We start from the raw sequence: 25684 nt of genomic DNA, 5'->3' as shown, positions 1-25684 counted from the left end.
TGCCAAAATCCAAAACAGCATATGGAATGCATTTATTATATGCACCAGTCACTATAAACCAACAAGAATTAATGATGTTGATTAATACTGGTTCAGAAATCAATTTGTTGTCTCAGAAGTACACTGAAATGTTGAAATTACCAATGAAAAATAAGCTGTGAGTGATCATGATTGTTCAAACAGAAGAAGTTGCTTCTTTTTACACATTTTGTGATGAAGTGCCTGTTCAAATTGAAGATATTGTTACACATATCTCTTTCCTTATATTCAAGAGAGGGGATCAGCAACTTATTCTTGAAAGATCTTGGTAATTTGCTGCCTGTTAGGGGTGCAACACCTCAGAAGACAGCAGAGTGAACTGTCAAATTTATAACAAAGAACAAACACATCATCTAGTTTTCAAAGGCTTTAAGCCAAACTCAAGCAACATGAGATATGCAACTGATAAATCAAACAGCAATTATTTAAACAATTCAACAGGCATTTAATCAGGCAGGTCCCTGTGGATACAAGGCCTGAGAAGGATGAAGAAGATATGATGAAGACAATGGGTATAAGAATTAATGATGAGAAGGTTGAAGGTCAGGAGATTAAAAAGAATAGAGAAGTCAGGAGCATTGGCAGCATTGCTGGCATTGGTGCTTACAGCAATGAGAAGAAACATAATTCCACCATTGGTGAATCCAAAAGCACACTAAGTCTAATCAGATTGACCAGCACACTGGTGAATCAAATGAACCAATCAGAAGACAAGAATAATTTTGCATCAGGAGTTCAGATTTTCCAACCTCCACTTCCCAATCCAGACAGCATCACAGCTCACTGCAAACATTACACACACAATATAAATTTCAGTTTAATTCACAAACCTATTCCACAAAGTACTTGATCAATTTACACATCTCTGAACAAAAATCATGATTTTGTCACAAAGAAATCACATCAGATAGACATTTTCAATAGTGGATGGGACATCAGGCCACCTTCTTCAGAGGTCTGGAGAGTGTGCACTGCTTATAAGCAGAAAGCTGATAAGATAAGACCATTAGCACCTGGAAAATCTGATGGAAGCAAGCCAGAAGACCTAGATAATTGGGTGGATGTTTGTTTGGATAAGTATTACCCTGAGGAGAAACACATCACATTTAATTGTGAATTTGATAACCATATTAGGCCTAGGATCACACCCTTTCCTGTTGGAGAACAGCTAATAAATGAGAGAATTGAGAAGCTCAAAATTGGATTCAAACTGACAAGTCAGGAGAAGGAATTTTTCATATCAGTTCTTTATAAACATGAAGAGGCATTGGCTTGGTCATTCAAAGACCTATATGGCATTCATCCTGAATGCTTGCCTCCCCAGGTTATTCAGACAGAGCCCCATGAGGCTTGGCAGACTAAGACTTACTGAATTCCTCATGCTCTACATGATAAGCTAATTAAAATCATTCAGGACAGATTAGAAGCTAAAACATTGGAGCCTTGCCATGGTTCATATACCAATCCCTATTTTCTGGTCACAAAGAAACAGAAAGATAAATATCATTTAGTTGACACAGTACATATGTACAACAAAGTTACTATTCAGAACACTTTTATTTCTCCTAATGTTGACAAATACACTGAAGACTTCAGTGGACTTGTTATAACTAGCCTATACAACTTATTCTCTGGATATGATAATTTTCTGTTAGCTGAAGAAAGCAGAGATATGACAGCCATTGCAACCTCTATTGGGCTCTTTTGCCATACAACTTTAGTTCAAGGGGCAATGAATTCGCCAGCTCAAGCTCAATGTGGGATAATGAAGATAATACACAAGGTTTTTCCAGAGATTGCTCAAGTCTTTATGAATGACCTTGGGGTAAAAGGATTGCATATTAAAGATGAAACTGAAGTCCTCCCAGGAATAAAAAGATTTGTTTATGACCATCTGCAGAACCTGAACTACATTCTATAGCTTGTTGAAATCTCTGGGACCAGGATCTCCAGTGCCAAATCTCAATTCTGCATGTCTGGAGTCAATGTCATTGAATGGGTCTGCAACTATGACAGACAACAACCTGAGGAAGTCAAGATGGCTAAAATTATAAATTGGCCTACTCCTACAAGCATTACAGAATTACAAGAATTTCTAGGGCTTGCTGGATATTTCTGAATACTCATAAAGCATTATAGTTGGATAACCAAACCTTTACATTATCTGCTTCAACAAAATGTTACATGGACATGGACTGAAGAGCAAAATGATATCTTTATGCTTTTGAAAGAAAAGTTATGTTCATTCCCTATCATTCTCTCAATCAATTACAAACAGGATTCTTTGCTTATCACTGTGGCTGTTGATGCCAGTGGATTAGAATGGGGAGGATGTATTATTCAGGAGCAACAAGGAGCTCAACATCCTGCATGATATGAATCTGGAGTATGGAGTGATTCAGAGAAAACATATGATGCTGGCAAACAAGAATGCAGAGCTGTTTTGAAAGCCTTCAAGAAATTCCAACATCATATCTATAGAGTGCTCTTTACCTTGGAAATTGATGCAAAAACTCTTGTCACCCAACTTAATAGAACTGCTACAGATGTTCCAGAAGCTTTGGTTACCAATTAGATAGCTTGGATACACCTCTTCAACTTTACTGTTAAACATGTTTCTGGGACAAAACACACAGCTGCTGACAGACTATCTCATCAAGGACTAGATATTGGGGAACAGCCTGAATCTGAAGAAGATAAAGATCTGTTTGCCTTTATAGATTCTATAAGAGTTTTAGCTGGCCAAGCTCTCAATAGTGAAGATCTTAGAATACTGAACTCCACATATTCAGAAGAATTGGAGAAAATTGCACAATACCTAACCACCCTATCAAAACCATTGGGCATGAAAGAAAAAGAGTACACAAGATTCTGAAGAAAAGCAATTAAATATGTGGTGGAGGCTGATCAGCTATTTAGGCAAGCAGGATCTGGTGTGTTTCTAAAACATGTTGTGGACAACAAAGAACAGTGTGAACAAATTTTACACATGATGCACAACAAATTTGGCCATAAAGAGCAAGAGAGAACATACTCTGCTCTACAAGCTTGATACTGGTGATCAGAGATGTATAAAGATGTGTCTGCTTATGTGAAGCACTGTTCTCAATGTCAACAAAGAGATTCACAAAGATTGAGTGAAGAGCTTCATCCTACCTGAACTCTTATCTGTTGAGAGAAAGTTGGGGTGGATATCAAGCACATGCCTTCCTGTTGAGGATGAAATTATTTGGTTGTTGCCAGATGTAACTTCACTGGATGGGTGGAAGCTAGAGTCTTGAAAAAGGCAACAGCTGAAGCTGTGGCCAAATTTCTTTATGAGAATATCATCTGTCAATGGGGCCTGCCTGCCAAATTTGTTATGGATGGAGGACCAGAAAATAAGAATGTTGTGGAGATCTTACTGAAGAAATTCAACATTAAACATATTGTTATTTTGCCCTATAACCCTCCTGCAAATAGTATGGTGGAAGTTGGCCATAAGCCTTTGGCTGATGGGCTAGCTAAAGCTACCAATGGCACTGGGAGGAATTGGATTAAACATCTTCCTGCAATTCTGATGGCAGATTGAATGATGACTAAGGCTAGTACTGGTGTCTCCTCTTATAGATTGCTAATAAGCCAGGAGGTAGTTCTTCTGATTAAACTTGAGATTTCTACTTGACAAACAATTTCCTGGCAAAAGATTCAAACAACTGAAGACCTGCTTCTGATGCAAGCACAGCAAATCAAAAGATAAGATAAGAATATCCTGAAAGCAGCTCATCATCAGCTCTAAATACACACTAGAAATAAGGAATACTTTGATAATATTCATAATGTTCAGACCAACTCTCTTCTATCTGGAGACCTTGTCTTGCTTCACAATACCAAAAAAGAACAGAATATGTCTAGAAATAACACCCTGCACTTTCAATGGCTAGGACCCTATAGAGTTAAGTCCACCAATCAAGAACTAGGTGTCTATCATCTTGAAGAGTTAGACAGTACTGAACTCAAAGAATCTATTGCAGGAAACAGATTAAAGAAGTATCTTATGAAACCTGAAATGGAGTTATTCAATAATAGCCCAGCAGATTCTGATGTAGAGATGGAGAATATCTCTCAAAGATATGCCATCAGAAGTTAACCCAACATTCCCTCTAGCAGTTTCTCAGATGTTAGCTTCTTGGATCAGAGTGAAAATGAAAATAATCAAGAAGAAATGGAGCAAATGTAATTTCCAACTGTTATACTAGATGACTGGAGCTTTGCTGTTGTTATACCTTCACAAGATATTTAATTTGTTGTGTTTTGTTTGCAAAGGTGAAGTTTTTTGCTTGCTTATTCAGGAAGTTTCTTTTATTTGCCTGCAAAGTGAAGTTTTTGCTTGCTCTTTCAGAAAGTTTCTCTTTCTTTATTATTTGCTTAGCATTCACTTTTTCTGGAGATATTTAAAGATCAATTTTTCTTTGCTGGAGCTTTTACTTTCTTTTACATTCAAGCTTGATTCTTTTTACAGATTCAACATTTCCTTCTATTCTGTTATTCTGACATTTGCAAATTTTTTGATCCCTGATATTCTTTAAAAATAGCTGGATGAAGCAACCTGCCTCCTTTAGCACCAGCAACTGAAAACCAAGGCCTGGTTGTTACCAGAGACAGTGGAGTCAACTTGAATAGCCATTTCTTCAATAACCTAACAGCAGCTATAGAATACATTGATAACCAAGCTCTGCACTGTTGATATGGTCTACAAGTTGAGCTGATGAACACACTTATGCAAGTGACTGATGTAGTCACTAACTTAGTGGCCCATTTCTATTAATATGTTGAAAGATCCAGAGCTTGACAACATATTATGCATGCCAATTTTGAAGCTGATTTCCATAATGCTCAAAAGATTACCCTGGATGTTGAATGACATTGCATTGATATACAAAAGATCAAGAATAGACTTGTCACTACATGGGGGATAGACAAGATTGATGCCATATGGCCAAAAGTGAAGAGTCTGTGGACCACACAAAAGCTTTGCCATACTCTAAATGTCTACAAGAATTAGGATAAGTTTGTCAACAATATTAACAGTGCAGTGCTCTGAAGACTAGATGCTACAGAAGCTGGACATTACCAGAGTTTAGCTATATTGCCAGATGATTATACTACAGCTGACAAAGAAGTCAATCACACTTGTGAACTTTCTTCAAGAGATACCCTATGCTAATGAGGACTGACTATTGGAAACTATGGTCTTCTACAGCCATTGGCTCTTCCACAGTCATCTAGCTCCCAACATTCAATTCAGGATATCACTAGAAGCCCTCCCACTGCAAGCAGCCCCCAAGATCTACTAGAAGGACCACAGTCACCAAGATCATCAAGAGATGTTCCAATAGGTGGGATGTTGATGCTGCATAGCCACAATGTATCAGGAGCCTCTATACATAGTACAATGTCAATTAGATCACATGGATTGGAAACTGGCCAATCACAGCTGCCATTTGGATTCACCAGCACACTGGCCAATCCACCCAGCTAATCAGAAGCTTCAAAGCACCACAGTGAAAGAATTACAGCCATGTCAGCACACCAAACCCTCCAAGGCCTAGACAACAAAGATAAGTCTGTTATTTCTCCTGAAAGCAACAAGAAAATACCCCAACATGAACAAGAAGAATCTGTCATAGCAGTATGCTCTGATACTTGTTATTACCATGGTTTCAAATAGCAGCTTCTTCAAAAGATAAAGAGTACAAAAACACATTCAGAGTTAGAGCTTATTCACATCCTGGAGCAGTTAGGAAAGGCCTTTAGCAATAAGAAAGCTGACATCTACCTATACTATGACCATGCTAAACTAATGGCTTCAAAACTTGATTTACAGACTCGCACACTTAATAGAGAGGAGCTTCTCAATCATTTGGCTTACATCCATAGGAATTGTTGCAATATTGGCTTAGTCAAGACCAATGACAGCACCTACCTCTGGTTCTGTTTGGCAAATAGACCAGCTAGAGCTGAAGATACTTTAGACATTTACAAATTCAAACATCAGCCAATTATCCCTCTGGTTACAAACATGAGAACATTTGACTTCAACCAATACACACAAATAACTAGAGTTAACAAGTTCACCACCAGCAATCTTCAGAAGGAATGGGAAACAACTGGATCTGTTATCATTCTCCAGCTAATGCACTGATGGAACAATAAGTTATAAGACACCACCACCACAGTACTCACCCAGGTCAACAGCAAATACAACATGTACTACTATCATCAGCAAATGATGGGAGATTGTGATAATTACAGATGGTTGAGAACAATGTATTACAGTATCAGCCAACAACTTATGTGCCAGGACCCTGCATACTACCTATAGTACATACTGACAAGACTCAACCATGCTTGGAAATTAATCTTCTATTCATACTACACCAAGTATGCTAAGCCAGGGGATAAAACTGGGTTTCACTATATCAATATCAATGTTCCAGATGCTATTACTACTGGAAGAAGCATTAACATAATACAAGGATCCTTGATCTTAACTGCAGAAGAGCCCAGCAACTGTACAGAAATCTTGCCAGAAATGCATAATCATCTAGAGAATTAGTAGGGACTAGTCAAAGAACAAGACTTATCCACTGATGACTATATTTACTGCATTAAAGATACAATATATATCAAAGACAACAAAAGAAAATTTAGTATTAGATGAACTGACATCATTTGCAAACCTGGCAATATCCAAATTACAAGCTCTCTGCTATCCCATGAAGCCCATGGTCCATGCAAAAAGGTCCAACATACTATACTACCCTGATATGTGGCAATCCAAGAGGACCATGAACATCTAGAAGTCAATGAAGCTGGTACATGATCCCAGCTCTCCACTGCATATAGAGATCTAGTTCCAGAGCCTTCATCTCCATCCAGCCATTCAAATCATTACATATTGGTTCCATATCAATTCCCTACTGCTATTTAATTACAAGGCTTAGGAGCTATATCAGATGCTCTGGTAGGACAAATTAGGTGGGACAACCCCATGGTAATTAAGAAACTCAATATTCTCTTTGGCCCTGATGACAAAAAGGCTCAGGACTTCATTAATAACTGGTGCCTAAAGGCCACACAAATTGCTCTGGATGCCATTGTCAAGACTTACCAAATTGAAAAGAAAGCTTTTGATAATAAATTCTATTGGCATTGCATGCACAACAACATTGATCCAGTGTCAGTTTGGCCTTCTCCTTCTTCTGAGAACTTGATGGAAGAAGAGAATCATGATGATCACTATTAGAGATTGCTGCTATCACTCTCCTTATTCTTATTTTCTATGTTTTTTCTTACCAGACTGCTCATTACTATTTATTATTCTCTTATTTTACTAAATTGGTTTTGTTTTATTTTATATGTTGTTTGTTGTCAGGGGATGCCAACATTGAAGGCCAGGAGGAAATGTAGTGGGGATTCCAGTACCTTATTAGAACAAAGATTGTTCTGGTCTGAGGTGCAAACCACTCCAAAGCTACTATTCTTGAGCTATATAAATCATCTGTAGCCCCTGCATCTTGCTTATTACCTTCATGCACCATTGCTCTTTTCTACACACTTGTTCCTTACTACCAGTTCAGCTATTAGTTAGAGAATATGAAGATTTCTTGTTCATGAAATGTGCTACTGTTCCTTATTAGAGCTGCCTGTGTTAGTACAGAGCTCTTTAGTACTATTACTCCTTGCAAGCTTAGGTGTCTGTTAGAACATATCTATCTCTACACTTACTACTTGACCATACCCTTACTATGTGGTGATTTTTCACCTTTCTTGTGCTCTCACCATATCAACCAACTTGCCTACTTTGACGAGGCATCCCATCATACCCCGCTCCAATAGAGACTAAGATCTTTATGGATTTGGTGATTGAGCTGTTTGGGGTGGGCACCTGTCTTTACTTGTGCCTGTGGACAGAGGATTGCCAAACTGATCTCACACTCAAGTGGAGTGAATGATAAGTCTAGAAACTATCTAATCTGGTTACATGATGTTGCACATGACAATTTCTTCCATTATTTCATGGTATGCATCAACATGCTTATGTGGTTGCTTGATTCATTCTAAAGCACAGCATATCTGAGCACATTCTTGAACAAAAGAATGCTGCTGTTGCACCACAGGCTTTCAGCAGATTGAAGGCCCAAGTTGTAACCATAAGAGAGTCACTGCAAATGTGATCTGTCCAGTAGACTATCCACAGTCAGCCTAATCTCTCAGAGTAGATGGCATGAATCTGTATTGAGGGGCAGTTGGAGAGAGGAATTTTCTATATAACTGTGGCAATTGCTCTGATATCTTCTTCACTGTATTCTTATATTCCATTATTTTTCTGAAAAAACCTTCTGCTCTCAGTAGTGATTTGAGGCACTTTATTACATCAAAATTGTGATACTCTGCAGGCTCAATTCTGTAGATGTGACAGCCATTTTTTCCATATTGAATGAAACAATTAGCTCTATATTTTCCTGTTTTCAACCAGTAAAGGACTTTGCATTTCTTCTTGCTTGTGTATGTAGGCTGAGATCTTGCTGTTAATAATTGGAGATTATAATCTAGTTCTTCAAGTAAGTTATATTCTGGTTCACTATCTGAAAATTCTGAACTTGCATTGTTCATTTCAATATTGACTACTTCCAGAAGCTCCATCCACTCTCCAAGAATCTTCTTGACCCAGGGAATATTGAGGTTCCAACCATATGGCAAATTATGCAGTTTATTAAACTGCAGTAATTTTATAATTGATCTGAAAAGAAGAGAGTCATTGTTTCATGCCTCAAGTCTACAACAGCTATGCATAGTGATAACCCCATTAACCAAAAAAGCCTTTACTCACCAGCCTGCTGTTGGATGGACTATAGTTTGTAGTAGTGATCTTTCAAATCAACAAGTTCCTTATGTTTCCCTTGCTCAACCACTCTTTCTTTTTGGGAAAGAAGATCTGATGAATGTTCTTAATCTCTCTGAGTTTGTGTCTTAAGTGGATGTCAGTAAGAATAGAACAAGAGGGATTGAGCCTGACTTATAAAACTAAAATGATGGTCTAATCATCAGTATGTGATCTTAGAATATTCAAGATACAAGAGGCTGTCTTGTTATTCTGGCTGTTTGTAAGTTCATCCAGAAGAAAAATCTGTGCATTCTGGATTAAAGCATAAGCAATAGCCAGTTGTTGCTGCTCTCTGCTCAAGAATATAGCATCTTGATACCAGGTGTCATAGCCTTCAGAACATTATTGTATCTGGTTGTGGATTAACAAAGAGCAGCAGATATTATATATCTCTGTATTCTTGACATTAAGGTTGGTGTATTTAAGATTCTTCATAATGCTTTGGTCACTAAAGAAGTTAGATTTCTGGAGGACAAAGATAATTTCTTTCTTTAGGCTCTTTGAAATATTGTGTTTGTTAATTTGGATGGAACTGTCTTGTGAGAAGTGGACTTACAGAAGAAGATCCAGAATGATTGATTTTTTACTGTCAGACTCTTCAATAAATGCAACAGTTTTTCTGCCTGGCATCCTGAATGACAATTCTCCAAGAACTTGGCATTGTTTATTGTAAGAAAAGTCCACACTCTGGAACTCAATGCTTCAGGGCTTGTTTTCCTGATTAGCTACTGATCCCTTCAGCTGTTAATAATAGACTAATATTTCTTTCTCAGAGATCTCAATAAGTGAACTGATCTTTGCAATGTGTTGCACAAGTGTCTAGTCCAGACACTTCTCTCTTTATATAGAATTTTCAAGTTGTTGCAAAAGTCTTCAGAAGACAAATCTGGCTCTAGCTCTGGCTCCAACTTCAGCTCAGTCTCAAGCTCAGTCTTGATTGCAGCCTCCAATACTGGGTTGTTCAAGCTCACAACCAGACAACTTTTTTTACTTCTCTTCTTTTCCTTCACTCTTTTTTTTTGATCTTTGCAGAAGGAGCCTTTCTGCTGATGAGATTAAAGATTGGGGGTGTGTAGTTTTGGAAATAGGCAAATTTATATAGCTGAGTGAAAGTGTCTACATTAACATTTGGCCAGACCACATGTCTAGTTTTTGTCTCAATTATTTTGCTATTTAGAAGAGTATTCAAGCTCTGAGAGAGTTCTGCCAAAGCAGAAGAATGCACAGTTACTTCTTGTCTATTAGTACTGATGGTGAAGGTGAACAAGAGGGAATGAAGATATCTAGAAGTGTTAATACTTAGAGCATTCAGGTGTTTAATCAGTCACTCACCTTTCAAAAGCACCCTTCATCTGAAATGATGATTACTTGGAGATATAAAGTCTAGGACTCTGCACTATGCAAAAGAGTAACAGATATTTGCAAACACCAGATACAAATTATTCTTCTAAGTAAAGTTGTTTGGTTCAGCAATGTGTTTTGATTGATTAGTTGAGTTACTTAATTGTCTTTCTGAATTGCTCAAGCAAAGAATGACATGTACATGAACTGTACATTTGGTGGCAATTCTATTTGTGGTGTGGAGCTTTTTGCACTCTTTTTGCTTTGCTTTCAATTATTATAATAGAAGCAAACCCTTGTGCTTCTCTGCCTTGTCCAAGAAATGCTGAAAGTCTGTGAGAGTGGGATCTTGATTGTAGATGCTGTAAGTGTTTCTGGAGAGAATATACTCATTCTTAACACAAAGCCTGTAGATATCTAGATAACATGAGACATCTGACCCCTGAATAGAGCAAGCAATTGAATATACAAGAGAATTTAATTAGAAGCTCATCTTTTATCTCAGAAGCTTGATAAGGGTGAAAACTAGAACATGAGACTGTGTGACATATTAAGAATAAAGTTCCACATGACTTCATTGGATGATCTTGCAGGGAATTTATCTTGAGACTTGATTTTTATCTGGTCCAAAAGTTATGTCACTGAGCCCTGCTGCTAGAGCTAGTGAATGGCTTGGACTAGTAAAGTGCTTGGAATAGTAAAGTAAAATACTAGGGTGAGTAGAGTGCTAGAACTAGTAAAGCACTAGAATAAGTAAAATACTAGGGCAAGTGAAGAGCTTGGACAAGTAAAGTGCTAGAATGAGTAAAATACACTGGGGCCTTGAGCAAAAATTAGATCTTTGTTGATCTTCTACAAGACTGCTCTGCTGGGCTCTCTATTAATTAGTCAGGCCATGATTTTTTTTGGCCTACTGAAATTTGTGGCCCAGAATGGAAGTGCTGAGATGAGAGTGATTAGTGAAGAGGCCATGATCTTTGCTTACTGTGGCTCTTGCTGTATTCTTGATATCTCTAATTCTGGCTTTCTGACTTTCTGTATTTCTGTAATTATTCAAAGTGTTGTTGAGGTGTTGCAGTCTGGTTTGGAGTGTGTGCTCTTTCTAGTGGACAATGAATCTCTGACAAGGGATTAAAAATGATAATAGCTGTCAAAATCAGTTGGTGGACTATTAGCAGGGGCTGCAAAGAGAGTGCAGTAACTAATTTAGTTGAAGGCCTGGTGCTTATGAGTTAGGATCATGATTTTTAGAGATCAAGAAATTGTGGCCTGCCTGATAAATAAAACAGCTGTATTATCTTGTTATAAGAGTACATCCTCCATTCTTCATGTTAACTATTATGCTTCAACCTGCACAGGATGTTTCCACCTGTTGCAGTGTATGGCAGATGTAGTGGTGATGAAAGTGCATGCTTGAAGATATACTGTATAGCTACTCTGTTAATTATTATAGCCAGGTCCATCTGGTTGCTGCTGAGTACCCACTACCATATAATACTGCAGGACAGGGATGAAAACAAGTGATCAAGTACTTTATAATAGATTTTCTCCCCAGATAAATGTCAGACTGCAATTACTCCAGTCTCCAAAGAATATAAAATAAATAGAAAGTGTTGTTGGATTGCAAGCTGCAAGAATATACTAAAAAATGTTACACTGATATTTATATTGAAGTCTCAGAATTTGGGATCAGTCAGATTACTATCTCAGATGAATAGTGAGAGAAGAGACAAAGCTTTTCTCTCAACATAAATCCAGACTCAACAACATTCCTGCTGTCCCAGAAAGAATTGGTAAGTCTTCTGATACAACTCAAGAAAATAGTAATAGATCAATAGAACAATCACTATCCCTCTGTCAATTGAACAATGTTAGAGAGTTATATAAGAAGCTGAGCTAAGAGAAAGAATGCCTATGACTTGGACTGCTGTTTTCAGAGATTATAGAAACTATGGCCTGCTGCTTAATAAATAATATGTGTTCTGAAAGAACATCCTCTATCATATTCTTCTTTATATTGACAGCCTCTTCAACCAGCACAGTCTTGAGCTGATAGAACTCAAGATTATTGTTCTATTGATTGAATCAAAGAAAAATTATCTGCAGTGGCATTATTCAGTAGAACATTTTATGGAAGAGTGAGCCTGTATTTTATAGAGAATAGAAGTGTTTAAACTAAATCATCAGCATTGTGATCCCTTCTTCTGATAAAGGTTTCTTTTCCCTGGGGACATTGGTTATTAGAGATGCAGATATATTTCTTATAATAAATACAATTTCATTTCAAGATGGAGCCCAGAGGATCAGAACAGGTCTTCTGAGTCAATTCAAGACAATTCTGTTCACAGTAGTATAAGTTTATAACCAGTACACAGAAGAGAAAGGAGAGCCAGAGAGGGTCTGACAAGACAGAGATATGAATAGAGGAAACTCAAGTGAAGAGAGAGTCTCTTGCAAGAGTGGCTGGCCTCAGAGTGATGAAAGCCTGAGGGGGGTGAAAGTCTGAGGGGGATGAAAGCCTGAGGGCTATGAAAGTCTGAGGGGGATGAAAGCCCGGGGGGATAAAAAGCCCAGAGGGTATGAAAGCCCAAGGGCTATGGATAAAAAGCCCTGGGGGGATAAAAAGCCCGGAGGGTATGAAAGCCTGGGGGGAATAAAAAGCCCGGGGGGATAAAAAAGCCCGGAGGGTATGAAAGCCCGAGGGCTATGAAAGCCTGAGGGGGACGAAAGCCCGGGGGGAATAAAAAGCCCTGGGGGGATGAAAGCCCGAGGGCTATGAAAGCCTGAGGGGGACGAAAGCCCGGGGGGAATAAAAAGCCCGGGGGGATAAAAAGCCCTGGGGGGATAAAAAGCCCGGGGGGAATAAAAAAGCCCGGAGGGTATGAAAGCCTGAGGGGGATGAAAGCCCGGGGGGAATAAAAAGCCCAGGGGGATAAAAAGCCCTGGGGGGATAAAAAGCCCGGGGGGATAAAAAGCCCTGGGGGGATAAAAAGCCCGGGGGGAATAAAAAAGCCTGGAGGGTATGAAAGCCTGAGGGGGATGAAAGCCTCAGGGTTTTTATCCCTGGGCTTTTTCCCCCCTCAGGCTTTTTATTCCCCCCGGGCTTTTTATTTCTCTCTCAGGCTTTTTCCTACTTTTTCAGTTTACTATTCCCCAGGCTTCTCCACCACTTACCCGCCTAGAGCTTTTATTATACTAGTATTCACTCTTGTTTACTGTAAGAAGCTCTGAATATAACGATGTGACGGTTAGCCAGCAGCTGAAAATAGCCGTTTTCGCGGCTGCTTTTGGCCTCCCGCTAACCGCCCAACGTCGATCATCACGTGAATTTATCCCCACGGCCGCGACGTTTCCCTCCACGCCATGGCCACAATTTTTGAAGTTACTGCATTTTCGAGGCTTCTACATAGTAGTCACCCTCGCTCACCCACTGCCCTTCTTTTTGGGGGGGGAGCCATTTTTGATGCTTCACTCAGTCAGTTTTGGCTCCCCCCCCAGATCATGTTATTCTCTCTGCTTCCAGTCCCCGTCTCTTTCATCATGCTGTCTACAGCTCCTTTCCCTCCCCTCCTTCACAGCACTACCCAGCCAGTTCTATCCATGAAAGCGTCTCAGTCTTTCATTATTTATTCCGGTCCTTCTCTACTGTCAGCTCTTCTTGGGCCGCCCGATCATGGCGCCTCTCTCTTGTTTGGCTGGACCTGACAAGCAGAGCAGGAGCAAGACAGATGTCAGGTCTGCTCTGGATACCCTCTCCACACTGGATGCCATCTTTTCAGACAGTGGGTATGAAAGTGGCTCCATCAGCAATGATGAAGATGACAACAACAGCCAACTCCCCGCCAAACACTACCTGGCCTTAGCAGAGAGCCTTGATATCACTCAGCTTCAACAGAAGCAGTACAGCCCCAATATCCAGGAAAAACTGGATGAGACCCGTGATTACTGGGAGAGGTAGACAGTGGCTCATTTGACCCTCAGGACTGTGCTATAAGCTCACCAGTGGCACTGGGCAGGTATTGTCAGCACATCAAGACTAACACGGAGCTGCAATGGGATCAGATCTCTGATTCAGAGAAGACAGTTCACTTCCTGTATGCATTCTTCAGTTGGCAGTGTGATATCCATCATGGCAAGAATAATCAATACTGTCCAGGCATTAAATGCAAAAGCTCACTGGAGACATTCTGGAAGTGGTGGCATCTTGTCCTCAAGCAGGAAACAGCATCAGGACTCAGCAAAGATACAATTGTCAAGGTGGAAGATGTGAGCACCTGTGCTCCCTCTCCTCAGATCACTAAACCAGAAGCACCACCAATCCCTTGCAGGTTGTTGCACAGGTGTCCACAGAAAAGGAGCTGGCTCTTGTTGGGCGGCCAAAGAAGAACATGTATATTGAAGATGTTGCTGAGTTCGCTCAAGTCATTCTCACCACCACTGAGATGACCTATGTCTGCAGTTGGCAGCACATTCAAATGCTTTTCTTCTTGCAGCTTGCAGCCATCACCACCAGCCATCCCTCAGCAATCCTCCATCTTCAGTATCAAGACATTGTGTTAACCCTGATCCGAGTTCCAGACAGTGGACGCCCCCGATTGTTCATATTCTTAAAACCAGAGTTTACTAAAAGATTTCTTGGAAATAAGGCACCGTATGTGTTTCTGATCCTCATAGCATGGCCTAGTTGACTGACAGAATTGATAGGAACAAGTTTAAGGTTCCGGAAATCATCTTTGACCCAACCCTGGTTCTCAGCCTGCATATCTGCCTGCTGACCATGCTCTTTCACATTGGGGGATTCAAGTCAATTTCAACAACTGGACCAGTGTTGGATTCCGCAGAGAAACTCTACAGTGCCAAAGTGCTGGATGGCAAGGGACAGCAGCCACTGCTACTAAAGGATAAGTTTGTGTTTTGCCAGACCGAGCCAACACCCACCAGATTTAAAATTTGCTTGGATCAGAGGATGACTGCATCCATGGTGAGTTCCCGGATGTGCTGAGCCGGTGAGATCACGGGCTTTGAGGAGGTCGCCCACCCGTACAACCTCCACTATGCTGGAGCTAAGGCATTTAACAACAGTGGTAAGTACCCCTCCATTTTCTTCATGTTTCAGTCATGTCGGAAGGCTAATGATGAACAGAGGAAGTTACAGAGGCTCTTCAGAACATCATGCTCCAACATGTGGATATTCACACCTTCATCAAGCATTATCAGGTGGACATCAACATTGACGCACAGGGAATAGTCCAGAAAACAGGCTCCCAAACAGAATTGGTGCAATTTGCCTGCTCAATGAGTGCATCAATCAACCCCAACCAACCATATAAGCTCTCTCCAGAAGAATCAAGGTCCCTCAACTACCTTCCAGTTGTCCTTGGCTGGCAGGATACTGTCCAGAAGCGCAAGCAGGAATTGGATGACCATGAAGCCAAGTTAGAACATGCCAACAAGGTGTGCAAGACTGCTTTAGGGCATCTTGACAACAGAGTACTCACCAAGTCCAACCCCAAGGTGCTGGAGAGACTGGAGGTTTTCCATGATCAGACAGCAGAAGCAAAGTCAGTGTACAACAGGGCTGTCCATGAGCTGCATAACAAGAAGCAGCAGCAGCGGAACCAACAGATCTGTGAGAACCTTGAGCACTATAAGAATGAGCAACCTGTGATTGACCTTGAACAACAACTGGCCGGGAAGCTAGTGGATACCAAAGTCATGGACACTTTCAAGCACAAGGCCTTCATGCCTCCAGAGCACTTGATGTTTGTTGACTGCATGTTGACCATGCCGGGCGCTAGTCTTGAAGCAGAATATCAACAGAGAATCAACACAATCAACACAGGGGTCACATTCTGTGGCATGGAGGAAGGGCGGCCCTCGCGCCAGCCCGCGGTCAATGATGGCCCTTATCCTCCGACCAAGCGGCAGAGGTGCCTGGAAAAGGATAACACTGAAGTCCTCTTGCACCAAGCTATGGAGTCTGTGCAGGCCAAGTCTACAGCTGAACAGCCTCAGGCTTGCTTTTGGCCTCACGTTTGCTTTCTCTGCATTGGGAATCCTAGTTGCTCGCTGAAGGACCACATTATGGAATACACAACACCCAGATCACTTACAAGGCATTTTCTACAAAGGCATATCAACCCTCCATGGCCAGCCGCTGGGGTTGAGTGCAATGTTTGTGAGGGGAAGGTGCTCCCAGCCAAATCTGCTCTTCTCAACCATGCAGAGGAGGCCCATGGAACTGTTGTGCGGGGTCACACTCAGGAGAAACTGGCGTTAGAATATCAACAGAGTCTAGAGAACTAGTTTTGTAGTATAGATGTGTATATATATATATATATGTAATGAAAGGAGTTGCAGTCCTCACACATCATGGCCATGCTTACTCTTACTCAAATGCATGCTATATCAAAACACAAACGAAATGTAAATCAGACTACATTACCCTATCAACATATACACTGAATCCGCATTAGTTCATGTCCCTCCACTAACACTTTTGCTACAAAATGCCTAGAAATCTAAATCACCATCTGGAACTATCCGGTTCCTCATTTTCGACTGAGAATGCCAGTTGATGAGGCTGGAGTTGGAAAGTTGGGGGCAGCAGAGCTAGCCAGTGTTCAAGGAAGCAGATGTGGGCAACGTTGCTGCCGTTAAATGGCGCTAATCAATATTTACCGTAATCATGGATTCTATGTCTCTGATCCCAAAAAGGCGGCGTGCGCGAATGGGGCCATAGTCAGGGCGCGATCCCGACATTACACAAAAACGATGCCAAGACCTCTTCTAAGGTGGGTTGCAAATACGGCTCGCACTTCAGGAATGGCACAGATTTTCAAAACTGCTTGCCAACAAAGACCTGTTCCCACCTCCCTTGCCGCCGGTTCCCTGAAATAGGTCTGTTCTTGGGCGCGAGCCAATTGTTACTACAGTCCTTTTTGCGCACGGTTGCATTATTTTGCTCCGATGAAAAGCAAGCAAAAGTTGAGAATTTCATCTATTTATATTTCGCTATTCTTATACACGCCGCACCGTATCGATCAATGAAGTCCCCATCATCAACTCATTTTAATTCACAAACTATTAATCTCACAACGATCCATCATGTCTTGAAACTGGGCATCTTGTAGTTCTTGAATGATGAGTGGTTGCTGCTGGAGTTCCTTCCTTCGCGCTTATGTCCGTGTAGCAGGGGTGTTCAGATCTGGCCACGCAGATCGTTTAGATGAAGTTAATCAGCCCACTGAATAATGAAGCCATTCCATATTCATATTAGCAAATGCGATGGTGCGCCGGGATCCAGTAGAATTCTTTGAGGCCCTGTGAATTGGCCCTTTCCAAACTGTCAATAATTCTCAAAAGTATGGACTGGCCAGACGATCTCCGGGGGTTCTGGAGGGCTATTAGGGCTGCCTGGTTGTCCGTAAAAATCGCCGCTTTGCTCCGGCTTGATGATGTTAAAATTAAGTTTAGGCCCATGAGGATGCCAAGAAGTTCTGCCGCATAAACGGTGGTTGGCCGTTTCTTTACCGAGGTACCGTCCCCGGGGCCACTGATGTCCCTGGGGCCACTGCTTTTGCCGTCCCTGGGGCCACTGCGTCTGCCCCACTAGTACGGTAGTAACTTATCTAATGAATCGCATAAACCACGTTCTCTGTCTAGTTTTCCTTTTTCTAAATAGGGAGAATGAGGAGCCAGGTACAGGCCGTCATTAGAGCAGCGAAGACTCAAGAGGCTGAATTTTCAGTAGCTATAACTCTTCCTCATCCTCGGAATATGTATTACGAAATCTTTCGGCTCGTCATAAAGTAATGATCTTTAGCTAAAAGATTTATTGTCGAACGCAGCTGCAACACGTTTTCCCTAATGAACTTGTAGTATGAACGGGAGGAAAACAAGAACAAAACTATCAGTGATGTACGTGAAGATTCATACCACATCTGCAGTATTTCTATTGCACTACGATGCAGAGATATATCCGTCTTCTGTGCGAGGGGGGCACTGAAGTCTTCAAACCCCGGAGCCAGAGGAGGCGTTATATCTTCCATGTCATCGAGTCCGGGGTTAGATGGGGAATAAGTTCCTCGCTGAACCAGCGTTAAAGGGCTATTTATCGGCTGTATTGTAGGGGGAACTTCAGATCTTGTAGATTCTACAAAATCATTCTTCTCCGCAGCCATCGCCGCATGATATCCTGACCATCTCCTGAGCACCGAATACAATGGCCGAAGAAGGAGAATATCACCTCCCTTGTAACAGCGAACAAGGTCAGGCGCTGAGCAGCAGGCTGATCACAACCATACACATGACCCACAAAGAAATACGCCCCGTCGTTCTGGAGCTGAGAGGCTCGAGGACGGTTGTATCGCCGGACGTCGTCCTCACCATTGTGATTTAATGCCGGCGTAGAACCCGCTTGTCCATTTGGAAAGATGTGCTCCAGTCCTTGCTCTGGGGCACACATTTCAACATCGCAACGAGCTGTGGTCTCATTAGTTTCACGGCAGCACAGCTGTCTGATCTCCGCGGAATCATAACTCAACCTCTGTGCTACGCCGGCGAGCCGGTGCGGGCCTCGCACACAGTTGAGATCGTAGACATTCACTGCGGTTGCTTGATGGTCCTGGAAGAGGACCACAAACTGTCTCATCGCGCACAACCAGAGCTGGACATACAACAAGCACACTCTCATCTTCTGTGCCTCATCACAACTCATATGGTCAACAGGCATATCTGTGTACTCACCAAAGGATAACTGGATAGGGCATCTGCCTTCCCTGGGGCCACTGCTTTCCCTAGGTCAGAAGCCTTCCCTAAGTCAAAATCTTCCCCAAGTCAGGAGCCTCCTTAGGTCAGAAGCCCATCAATCAACCCCTCTCTCAACAGGCCAAACCCCCAACTGCACTGCCCGAACCTCGTGATCACTTTCCCCGCCGTGAGTATATATATATGGGCTCCCTCCCGCCTCGGATCCATCTTTCTTTCAATTCCCTTTCCACCTTCCATCCTACACCGTCGACCGAAACCTTCCGCCAGGCCCTCTCCATCTCTTAGCTATGGCGTCAGCCGATAGTTCCCGCACTGTCATCATCATTTCAGACGAGACGGACGAACAGCCCCTGGCACGAGGGACGCGAACGTCACAAAGAAAGAGAACCTTCACAGACTACAGCTATCCAATCTATAATGGTCCATTCGATGATTTAGTGTCTTCTGATGCTCTGGAGTCCAAAATGGAGCAGCCACCGAAAAAACAAAAAATATCCAACTTGGACACAGTTTTGGTAAGACCTTTCCCAGTGAGACTCTTGGGGATATTTCCTCGCTGATATTGAGATAGGAAATGGCGAATCAGGAAATTCATACCATTTTCGAGGCGGAGCGTGCGAAGAGGAGGAAGCTGGAGGAAGAAGTGCAGAAGCTGGAAGAAGAAGTGCAGCACCTGCATGCAGAGATGACTATGAAGGATGAGCTGTTCGATACCAGTGATATGTTTACGACACTTTGGACAGTCATCGCCAATGAGAGGACGAAGGCATCCTGCGCAAAACCGGTGTCCACACGGCAGAAGGGTTCTCCACTCCGATGGGATGCTATAGCAAATCTCACATTGACATCGATGCTGCAGCTCCTGGACTTTAGTCTCAAGGTTAGATAGAAACCTTTTATCCTTTTTCTTAGTCAGAGCGGTAGAAACATCCTTGTTAGTCGCGACTTTGTTCTAGTTTTGAGGTTTGCTCTGTGTTATAATTGACAAATATATTAGTAATTCAACTTCTTGTCAACTTATGAGCCAATCAAATGTCAAGTTCAAGTGGAGAAATGAAAAGGAACTTACATTTACAACTGATACCTGCAAAGAAGGCCGGCATAGATCCTCTAACAAGTTCACCCATACAGATTATTATTAGACTTCTTCACAAAGCAGAACCTGTCACATCTTCCTTATTAAATTTGATATTGTCAACTTCTCCTCCTGCCTCCAAAGAACAGAGCAAAGGGAAGGGGGCTCCGCACAGGCAGCAAAAGAATGAAGGAGCCAAGGGCAGCAGTTATTATAGCTTCAGAGAGTCTGTGTCACAGTATGCCGACAGCGAACAAGAACAAGAGAGAAAGACCAAGCGTCGCGCGTAGCAAAATGCCAGGAAATCCTGGGGCCTTTTGACAGAGGGTCCTTGGTCGCCACAGGACCACAGAAATCAATTCAATGGCCTCTGCCATCTACAGCCCAGCACGGCCACAAGTTGGCCCTCTTTAAGCCTACCAGGTCCATGGATCGCGTTCCATGGACCCATCAGGCTTATTGTCTCCTGCCTCCAGCATGGCAACCTAGGTCAGTGGTCCTTGGTCATTATGCTAGTGACCACATGATGTAGTCCCTGGCCTTTTGTCAATATTCTTCTGCCACCATGCCTTTGGCCTGATTGGACTTCGGCCCTCAAGTTTGGACAGAGACTACTTCAATAAGCTACCAAGGGTGGTGAACAGAATGCTGACTAATCTTGCCAATAACCCTAACTTGTCTAATCCCAGTATGGTGAGTTTATATATGTATATATCTCAGCAAACAACAACAGGTTGCTGTATCATTATTGCTTGAGATTGATACCAACCGCTATTGCAATTGCCATTATTACTGAATTATTACTAATTACTCAATATCCCAGAAGATGATGTCCCACCCAACCATACAAACAAATCTCAGCAATGAATTAATCAGAAATAGAAAGATTTCATGAGATTCAGCCATCTCCCTGCATCAATGCTGACATAATCCACATGACCTCATTTGACAACAGTTGTTCTTCCAGGAGTAATAAGCTGCCAGCAGTTCCAAACCTCCAAGCTCCTGCAAATCATCCAATGTCATATTGGCATATACCTCATAACCCCCTGGAACACTCTCTATATTCCATCAAAGGGATGGAATGGCGATAAACTGATCAGAACCACAAGGCAAGCTGGTGGAAATCATTGGTTCATTGATGATGATTGGGTCTTCTGCGAGAAGTAAGGTGTGAGAAATGTTTTTCACAGCACAGGTGCTGAGCCTTACCAGCAGAACCTGAGTACTTCCAAGACTTTTCTTGCGTGCCCCATGTTTCTTGTAAATCTGTCCATCCTACTATCTGGTACATCTCATCCCTGTCTCGCTCATAGACCAGCTTCAGTATCTTCACTTGAGAAAGGGGCAAGATAATGTATTCCCGCTTATCCAGCTCCCCCAACACATCACCTTCCCAACAGTCGGACACCAGGGGGGTAACTTGCTCTGATCAGTGGGCTTGGATGTGATGTTCCTCGCCCGGGCGTGGGTCAGCCTCAATGGAATCATCGGAGTTCAACGGCTCCTTCAATGTGTTGCCTTCGCGATCTTCTGGGGCCAGGGGAAGAGTTGGCTCTCATCAATTGGATGGGTCATCAGCAACATCGCTCGGGCTTGGGTGAGCCTCCTCAATGGGGTCGTCGGAGAAATCCGACAGTTGGAGTGACGGTGGGGGAACATTGACTGGGGGGGAGTCAAACAGGATCCATTCATCCCAGTTAATGTCATCAAGACCAGAGACAGTGGATGGCAGGGCAGAAAAATCAGCAAACACCTCACTTGCTGCATCCTTAGAGAGGTCACCGGATGCAGAGGTGAGGGGCACGGGCATGGGCATGGGCATTGGAAGGAGGTGCTGGTGCACTTCGTCTGACCGAGGATCAGGAGTGTACGCCCACAGGAGGTGCTCCATGTGCAGCCAAGGTGAGGGAGAACAGTTGGCAGGTCCAGAGGAGGTGATATCGTACGTGAAGGTAGCAATGTTGTGAGGTGAGATGATGGGATGCTCTTCTCCCTCAATCTCGATCCAGGAGGCACTGGAGGTCTTTATATGTCTCACAATCAACCCCCGCCTGCGAGCAAAAATAGGTCGAGGCTAATCAAGGAGGGTAGGAAAAATAGTAGCTGAGATGTGTCTTGCGTGGATCGCCAATCATCCACACCGAAGAAGCCGCCGAACCGGGGAATGTTGCATTGATGGGGTGGGCTAACGCAGAAGTGCTCCTGGCCACCACCCCCATGCCAACATGGGCTCTCGTCCAGTGAATATCAGCCAGTCAACCTACTCAGCCCCCCCTTTTCCCCCTGGCCATGCGCCAGGAAGTCGAATCCACAAACCGCTAAACCCGGGGACAAGGAGCACGGGGGCATGCATGAGGACGGCCGAACTTCACCCAACCATGTGTGCCAGTCAAAAGTGCGCCTGACTTCGTCTCTGTGCTCGCTCGACTCTAAGCGAAAACACCAACATGAAGCAATATCCAAGGCGCGATTTGCATCGAGGTTTATCATTTTGTGATACACACCCCCACGAGTGCGGTTTGGCAATCCCATAGAGGCTTTATACGCGAAAGCAAAATGAAGGGAAATGCCAAATGCAGCTCATCCTCTGGCCCTATCATCCATGCCGGCTTCTCCAAAGGGCGCAGCAAGGTGGGCGTCAGATCAAGCAAACATTGGACTCTCATCCAGCCAACATCAACCAGTTGAACGGGATTCCCCCGCACTGAATCAGCGCTCATACCAGTCAAACCTTTCCCCAACCCTCCTGATATGCCAGGAAGTTCAACCAGCAAACTGTTCGATCCTCTCTTCCAGTCGATAAGGCAAGGGACATGGGGCTGGCATGTAATGGAAAGACGGAACTACACCCGCAGCCAATCATCTGCGCCTGAACCAGTGCAGAAGCATCCCTGTCTTCACGCCTCTGCTCTTTTTTGCGAGAGGGCGCAGCAAGATGGGTATCGGGTCAGTCCACCCTAGCGTTCCCTTCAGGAATTAAGGACCAGGTGGAAGGGATTGCTAACAGACAGTGCAGCCAGTCCAACCAGCATGGGGTTGAGGTATAAAGGGCTATAAAAGGTCTTCGCCCTTCTCCAAATCTTTTTCCTGCTTCAAATATTCGCCCATCTTGCTTCAAATATTCTCTTCTTCCTCTGCATCTCTACACATCCTCAGCATGGATAGACAAGGAACCGAGGGCCCTCCGCCACTACCCAGTCAACTTTTGTCGCCCGGTGCGCAACAACCCGCTCTTCCAGCTTATTGCGAGATGTTGGGTGACTTTCTCCAAAAGGCGCCGTTTCAAACCAATACCTCCAGTAAGGGTTTAATGATCTCTCCCTCTTTATTGTCTGTTTTGCTCCTCATAATGCGGCCTTCTATTTCTATTTCTCATCTAAGACTGCAGGATCCCTCAACGTCCCGCCTGAGCGGCTGTCTGTTGACAGGACCTCAAATAACCGGCCTCAGCCTCCTGGTGGTATCGAACTCGACGGCCGAGACAATATCTCGGATTCTGGGGCTACGACAGAACCGTTGGCCCATGATGAATTGGAGAATCTTCCCTATTGGTATGAGGCGCAGCAGGTTGAAAAGAGCCTTAGGATTTGTCATGTCGGAGATAAAGTATGGCGAAATAATAAATATGTTCACCGTGTGCTTTATGAGAAGGAAACATATCTCCCAGACCATTGGCTCCCTGAAAATGCGAGGCTCCAGCTGCGGAAGGAGGAGCAAAAACAAAGACGGAAGGGGGAGAAACAAAAGAAAAGGAAGGAGAAGAAACAACAAAGGAAGGAGGAGATGCAACAAAAGAGACATCTGAGGACATTACGTCCTCAACCATCAACACGCAATTAATGGAAGATGGGATGTCAAACCGCTCATTTCTTTATTTGATATTATAATACACAGTCATTTGTCCATCTGCCTCTTGCATTAATTAGATGATACTGAAGTGGTGGCTAGTATAGTCAAGTCAACATCTTTCTCCACGTCTCGCCCATCTGCCGGAACGCCCTAATATGGATCCCCCCCAGGAGTCAGTGAAGTGGTGGCCCACGACCAAAACTGTAATTCCCCTATGGGAGTTAGGGAATTGGGAGAATGCTGATGAAGGCAAACCCTCAAGGAGAGTCACAATTTTGCACAGGGGGCCAGTAAGGATGGAACCCCATGCGGTGTCGGCATCCCTGGGGAAGTAAGCTCCTTGAGGAGCGCCGAAATTCTGAGTGAAAAGGCAACAAAAAAGCCCCTTGGGGAGTGTCATAATTTTGAGTGAACAGGCAACAAAGATAGAATCCCATGCAGTGTCAGCATCCTTGAAGAAGTGAGTCCCATGCGGGGTTGGCATGCTCAGGGAAGTGAGCCCCTTGGGGGAGTAAACTCCTTGAGGAGTGCCAGAATTTTGAGTGAGAAGGCAACAAAGATAGAATTCCCATGTGGTGTCAGCATCTTTGGGGAAGTGAGCCCCTCAGAGAATGCCACAATTTTAAGCTCATAGCCACCATAGCAAATCCCGTGAGGGGCGCCATAACCTCAGAAGAGAAGGCCACAAAATTAAAAGTCCATAAGGAGACGACTCTCACCAGAGGATAGCACCATGCTGACTGAAAAAGCCACAGAAAGGATGCCCATCAGGGATGTCATATTTTTTAAGTGAAAGGCCCCAGATAATGACAATCCTTGAGGTGAAAGACAAACTTGAAATCTTATTGATTCTTGGCATTTTAGGGTTCAGCAAGCACCATAGCTTTGAGCATGTCTAAATTTATAAGTGGATAAATTGTATATTCGGCGGCTGCATCATGGACACATACACACAAAAGCAGCCAATAAAACTTCAACTAGATATACTTTCCAAAAAGAGTTCAGTGATGATTTCAAATTAACACTAATTTACAACAGTCTTTCTTCTATTCCTGCTTCTTCTCAAGTTTCTCTTGCTTCCTCTTCTTCCCTGCTCTAGTCTTCTGATATTTCATGTAGTTCTCACACATTGTTCAAGATGGAGGTGGATAATGTTTCTCCTGTTTCTGTAAGAGCTACATCTTTCCGGGGCTGTACGCATGGCACTCACTATATCTTTGTCTGGTGGTGGAAAGTGGCTGTTCGAAGCATCAGACTTGTTAAAATTAATTGTAAAGTACCAGTTGTCTTCATGGATAAGGAGGTAGACACCTTTGCAGCGACAGTCATCAAAATAGCTACACAGCATACACTGCAGTGTGCCTTTCCATCAGTAACACATCTGCACGAGGCTACTGTGCTCAGCCCATGGCTTCTTGACACACTTTGAGCCTGATGTTTGCATGGTGTAGCATTTAATTCCAGTGTAGAAGAAGAAACTTAATTATTATCACTTGATATTATGGGGAGAGGGCTGGATATATAGCTACAAAGTGTTGCTTCATCAAACCAAAAGTCACTTTTTGAATGTGTACTTCTGTCGGATGTGACTAGTCATTATGTCGCGGCACTTGTATGCTTGACCACAATCTGCGATCTGAAACTGTGGTCCACGCCATTTTGATTCGCGATTGAAC

General features: G+C 43.0%; 6 protein-coding genes across 6 annotated transcripts; 4 read left to right on the top strand and 2 right to left on the bottom strand.

Moving 5' to 3' along the window:
• Window positions 1-5599: 5599 nt before the first annotated feature.
• On the top strand, window positions 5600-6223 carry CIMG_13459 (uncharacterized protein; the record flags this gene model as incomplete). Its single annotated transcript, XM_004446143.1, has 2 exons — window positions 5600-5710; window positions 5750-6223. 2 exons carry the CDS (start codon window positions 5600-5602, stop codon window positions 6221-6223), a joined length of 585 nt encoding a protein of 194 aa, XP_004446200.1.
• A 7759-nt stretch (window positions 6224-13982) lies between these two features.
• On the top strand, window positions 13983-16677 carry CIMG_05341 (uncharacterized protein; the record flags this gene model as incomplete). The annotated part of the gene is made up of 6 exons (XM_001245899.2): window positions 13983-14263; window positions 14326-14575; window positions 14638-14960; window positions 15014-15290; window positions 15321-15393; window positions 15453-16677. The coding sequence occupies 6 exons, from the start codon at window positions 13983-13985 to the stop codon at window positions 16613-16615; spliced, it is 2367 nt and encodes a 788-aa protein (XP_001245900.2). The 3' UTR covers window positions 16616-16677.
• A 907-nt stretch (window positions 16678-17584) lies between these two features.
• On the bottom strand, window positions 17585-19043 carry CIMG_05340 (uncharacterized protein; the record flags this gene model as incomplete). Its single annotated transcript, XM_001245898.2, has 3 exons — window positions 17585-17864; window positions 18098-18429; window positions 18558-19043. 3 exons carry the CDS (start codon window positions 19041-19043, stop codon window positions 17585-17587), a joined length of 1098 nt encoding a protein of 365 aa, XP_001245899.2.
• A 325-nt stretch (window positions 19044-19368) lies between these two features.
• Window positions 19369-19970, top strand: CIMG_05339 (uncharacterized protein; the record flags this gene model as incomplete). The annotated part of the gene is made up of 2 exons (XM_001245897.2): window positions 19369-19596; window positions 19653-19970. 2 exons carry the CDS (start codon window positions 19369-19371, stop codon window positions 19968-19970), a joined length of 546 nt encoding a protein of 181 aa, XP_001245898.2.
• Window positions 19971-21717: 1747 nt separating this feature from the next.
• CIMG_05338 (uncharacterized protein) lies at window positions 21718-22378 on the bottom strand (the record flags this gene model as incomplete). The annotated part of the gene is made up of 2 exons (XM_001245896.2): window positions 21718-22233; window positions 22301-22378. 2 exons carry the CDS (start codon window positions 22376-22378, stop codon window positions 21718-21720), a joined length of 594 nt encoding a protein of 197 aa, XP_001245897.2.
• Window positions 22379-23316: 938 nt separating this feature from the next.
• Window positions 23317-23999, top strand: CIMG_05337 (uncharacterized protein; the record flags this gene model as incomplete). The annotated part of the gene is made up of 2 exons (XM_001245895.1): window positions 23317-23458; window positions 23548-23999. 2 exons carry the CDS (start codon window positions 23317-23319, stop codon window positions 23997-23999), a joined length of 594 nt encoding a protein of 197 aa, XP_001245896.1.
• Window positions 24000-25684: the final 1685 nt, after the last annotated feature.

This window comes from Coccidioides immitis (assembly GCF_000149335.2).
Source record: "Coccidioides immitis RS genomic scaffold supercont3.4, whole genome shotgun sequence".
Taxonomy (NCBI): Eukaryota; Fungi; Ascomycota; class Eurotiomycetes; order Onygenales; family Onygenaceae; genus Coccidioides; species Coccidioides immitis.
Note: the sequence above shows the minus strand (reverse complement) of the source record. Positions and strands in the feature narration are given on the sequence as shown.